Source organism: Oratosquilla oratoria, chromosome 1, assembly GCF_046742065.1.
Source record: "Oratosquilla oratoria isolate Oo_2021 chromosome 1, ASM4674206v1, whole genome shotgun sequence".
Classification (NCBI taxonomy): domain Eukaryota; kingdom Metazoa; phylum Arthropoda; class Malacostraca; order Stomatopoda; family Squillidae; genus Oratosquilla; species Oratosquilla oratoria.
The window spans coordinates 52912237-52917236 of record NC_134777.1 but is presented as its reverse complement, the minus strand read 5'-3'; the positions used below and the strand labels follow the sequence as shown (position 1 = coordinate 52917236).

Genomic DNA, 5000 nt, shown 5'->3' with positions numbered 1-5000 from the left:
GCAAACTCATGCGCGACCTGGAAGTCCCCAACGGCGGCACATTTGAATGAAGACTCCAGTGGTCTCAACGGGTGTGTCCGGCGGAAGAAGGCAAATGCCAGACGGACTGGCTAAGAAGGCGCCCACTGCTTGATATACGAGGGTGTGCGGCAGTCCGTTGCAACCCTTGTCCCAGATACCACCTGTCGCACTTCCTTGTGTGCTGTGGAGGATGGGACAGAGGCCACAGTGTGTGGGCCACGGATTGGCAAGCTGCGACCCACCCTAAACGCTTTCACGCCACCGGCTGTTTCCTCCTATCTCCTATCACTTACCAATTTCCCTCAAAAGTCCAACGGCGATGGGATAAGGATGACGGGAGCAGGTTTTGGTCAAACTGGAAGCTCTTAGTCCGGACCTACACGTTGGCGGCAGGTGTGTGATGGTCGCCTTCTCAAGAACTTGGTGACTACTCGAGATTTCGGCCCTGCATCTGCGTCTGGGCAGGCCTTTTTAGGAGCCCCGCTGCCCACCCCAAACGGGGAAGGTCCTAGAAAAGGTGGACTAAACATCGGAAGTCACCAACCATGCCTGGCCAGGAAACCGCGCCTGGCGGGTCACCCGTTATTGCGGTCAAAATGTCAAGAAAGTAAACACAAAGAAAATCCCTTTATCTGTCGGGACATGGAACGTCCGGACACTGCTGGATCTCAGCATAAATGAACGACCGGAACGTCGAACAGCACTGGTCTCTAAAGAACTGGCGAGATTTAACATCGACATTGCTGCACTGAGCGAAACCCGCCTCTCTGGTGAGGGTAAGCTCGAGGAAGATGGCTCTGGGTATACCTTCGTCTGGAAAGGGAAAGATGAAGCAGAGAGAAGAGAACATGGCGTCGGGTTTGCCATCAAAACCAGCATTTTTCGTGACCATCAAATGACATTGACAGCTATCAGCGAGCGGCTCATGACTCTCCGCGTCCCTTTACCAGACAACAACTTCATGACTCTCATTTCGTCCTACGCACCAACTCTGGATGCTGACGAAGACCTGAAGAACCATTTTTATCAACAATTGAATAACACCATCAGAAAAATACCACAAAGCGACCACCTCTTGCTGCTTGGAGATTTCAATGCGAGAGTTGGCAAGGATCACCAACTGTGGGAGAATATTATTGGAAAAGAGGGCATCGGAAACTGCAATGCAAATGGATTTCTCCTGCTGGGCCTCTGCGCAGAACAAAACCTTTCCATTACTAACACGATGTACCGCTTGCCAAATCGATATAAGACTACGTGGCAACATCCACATGTTGGACTATGTTATTGTCCGACAAAGTGATATAAAATACGTACGTGTCACCAAGGCTGTCCTAGGCGCTGATGACTGTTGGACAGACCATCGTCTAGTGGTCTCGCGCCTGACGCTTGCCGTTCGAAGGAAACTGAGAGTCCGTTCCCAAGAACCATCTAGAAGAAAATATGACATCTCAAAGCTTAAAGATCCAGCCTACAGCACCATCTATGAGGAAAGAGTTTGTCAAGACCTCGCCACCATTCCTACCAGCAATAATTTGGAAGAAGAATGGACCTTCATTAGCAATACCGACAGTGATGTTGCCAAGGACACCAATGGTTACAACAACAAGAAGAACCAGGACTGGTTTGACGAAAACGACAATGAGATCAGTCGCCTCATAGATGCTAAACGCATGGCACGATTATCCCATGAGCAGGACACCCGATGCCGACGCAAGAAAGTATGCTATCATGACCTAAAAAAAACTATGCCAGACAAAATTGCGAAAAACACCGAACCAATGGTGGATACAGAAGGCTGTCGAGCTTCAACAGTACGCCGATAACAGGGACCTTAGGAATTTCTATGCAGGAACAAAAGGAATTTATGGCCCAGTACGTTCCTCAGTAGGCTCCCTGCTTTCTGCAGACTCATCAACCATCTTGACCTATCCGACAGACATCCTTAATCATTGGAGAGATCCCTTCTACCAACTGCTGAATCGGCCATCGACAGCTGCAGATGACTTCCTGAAAAATGTCCAGCAGCATCCAGTCCAGCTCTGGATGAATGAATCTCCAACATTTCTGGAATTGGAGAAAGCCATGAATCAAATGAAGGCCCGGAAATCACCAGGCCCAGATAATATCCCTTTCGAGCTCCTGCAGTACGGAGGGATGTCACTTAAGACCAGGTTGCACAATCTCATCCTCAAGATATGGACAGTCCAGCAAGTTCCAAAAGATCTCAAAGATGCGGTCATCATCACCCTCTTTAAAAAAGGAGATCGAAAGCTCTGCGGCAATTATCGAGGGATTTCACTGCTCTCCATTGCAGGGAAGATATTTGCAAGGATCCTGCTAAGCCGTCTCCAGGAAATGGCAGAGCGGATTCTCCCAGAATCACAATGCGGCTTTCGTGCATCCCGTGGAACAACTGATATGATCTTTTGCGCAAGACAGCTGCAGGAGAAAAGTCGGGAACAACAAAATCCCCTCTTCATATTTTTCTATGACATGGAGAGAGCCTTTAACCGCGTACCAAGAGCTGCCATGTGGAGGGTTCTCAAACGTTTCGGTTCTCCGGACAACTACATCTCTCTAGTCCGAGCCCTACGTGAAAACACCTCTGGACGTGTGCTCTATCAAGGAAGATTGTCCGAAGAATCTGAGATCACGTGTGGGCTGAAACAAGGTTGTGTCCTGGCTCCAGGACTCTTTGCCCTGTATCTTGCTGCAATGATGTACGAGATTCCATCTGACAACCCAGGCGTTGACATCAGGTATCGACTTGCTGTTAAGCCTGGCCAAATTCCGCTCCAATCAACTAATGACCATCAAAACCGTCACGGAACTGCAGTATGTGGATGACAATGCTGCCTTCTGCCACTCAGCTGACGATCTAGAATAGTCAGTGAACAACTTCACTGCAGCTTATCAACGTTTTGGGATGAGTGTGATCATACAGAAGACCAAAGTTCTTGCACAACCAGCTCCAAGAACAGCCCTGCCAGAATTTGACATCACAATGTCTGGTACATCGCTGGAGCAAGTCGACCGATTCTCGTATCTTGGCAGCTTACTTACCTCCAAGTGCAACTCGGAAAAGGACGTAGAGTATCGAGTTGCAGCTGCCCATATCGCTTTTGGGAAGCTGTGTCGACAGGTTTTCGCCAACAAAGATCTTACCCAAAGAACGAAACTAATGGTTTATGAAACCGTCGGTGTCTCCACTCTGCTATATGGCTGCGAAACATGGACACTTTATCGCAGAGATCTGAAGAAACTTGAATGCTTTCACCAACAGAAGCTCCGATCCATGTTGTGCATTAAGTGGAAGGACCACATCACCAACAATGAAGTTCTTTCCCGTGCAAACAGCCAAAGCATGGAGTCTACCATCATGAGGCATCGACTTCGCTGGTCCGGCCACATCGCTAGGATGCCAGAAACAAGACTGCCCCGGCAAATCCTCTTTAGCGAGTTGGCCACAGGAGGACGCCCCCGTGGCCGTCCCGTCCTAAGGTACAAAGACCAGCTGAAGGCCACCCTGAGGTCTACCACAATTGAGCCAGAGACCTGGGAAGAGGTCTCCAGTGACCGCTCAATCTGGCGCAACACAATTCGGGCTGGAACGGAGAGGTTCGAGACCATGCGAAAGGAGAGAGACGAGGAAAAACGGCAACTCAGAAGACTTCGTCTCGCCGCCCCTCGTCCTCCCCCATCCATCCAGTGCCCGTCATGCCCCAGAAAGATCAACACCAGAATTGGACTACACAGCCATCTCAGACACCATAAATAGAAAGAAGCGTCATGCCATAGTAAACTCTACACCAAAATTGGACAACAACCATCTCAGACAACCATCTCAGACACTATGAATAGGAGGAAGCGTGGTAACATCGGACTACGATGCACCGCCGACGACGACGACATACATATATATATATATATATATATATATATATATATATATACATATATATATTTATATATACATATATACACATATATATATGTATACATATATATATACATATATATGTATATATATTTATATACATATATGTATATATATATATATGTATATATACATATATGTGTGTGTTTGTGTGCATATGTATGTATACATGCATATATACGCATATATATATATATATATATATATATATATATATATATATATATGTATATATATACATGTATATGCATATATTTATATATATATATATATATATATATACATATATATATATATATATTAGTATATATATATGTATAGCATATATATATATATGCATATATGTATATACATATATATATAAAAGTATATATATATAAATGTATATATATATATATATATATATATATATATATATATATATTGATAAGTATTTTAGACAAATTATTTGGATGATGGAGAACATAAACACAGGGGAAGGCTCGGAACCCTAAACACTCTAACGTTTCGTTCGCGTAGAACTTCTTCAGAGAGTGTATGTAGAACTGCAATTGAAGTTTATGTACTAAATCTAATTATCTTTTCGGACACTTGGGAAAGGTCGTTTTTCTGGCGTGCTTTAGAATTAAAATACTAGTTTCTTTAGCTAAATTGATAAACCCTCGATGATTCGATGAATTATTAGTTGAAATATATGCTGATTCAACAATTCTTCTAGTGAATTTATCAAAACCTTTATGTAGCACTTCAGCTTCTCTCCAGTTTGGTAAATGATCGAATTTTTCCGCATGAACTAATAAAGAATTAGATGTCCTATGTGCTTTTATGTCGTTTTTATGTTCATAAATTCTTTTTTCTAATCCTCTTGACGATTCGCCAAAATAAGCCATTGAGCAACTATTGCACGGGATTTTGTATACGACGCTGTTTTCGGAATTGGTTCTCTTTTCAGAAGTCTTTATTAAATCACCTATCCTCTTGTTAGTTATTTTAGCTATGTTCATACCTGATTTTGTTAAATATTTGTCTATTATTGGTG

The 5000-nt window shown here is 43.9% G+C and overlaps 1 protein-coding gene across 1 annotated transcript in view; it reads left to right on the top strand.

Annotated features, from left to right (window-relative positions):
- Positions 1-2871, top strand: part of LOC143028190 (uncharacterized) — a 4161-nt gene extending 1290 nt beyond the window's left edge. Inside the window, exons 3-5 of the mRNA XM_076189969.1 lie at positions 579-1123; positions 1221-1742; positions 1837-2871. Of these exons, the coding sequence (XP_076046084.1) occupies positions 579-1123; positions 1221-1742; positions 1837-2871 (2102 nt within the window). The remainder of the gene's footprint in view (positions 1-578; positions 1124-1220; positions 1743-1836) is intronic.
- The last annotated feature ends 2129 nt before the right edge of the window (positions 2872-5000 follow it).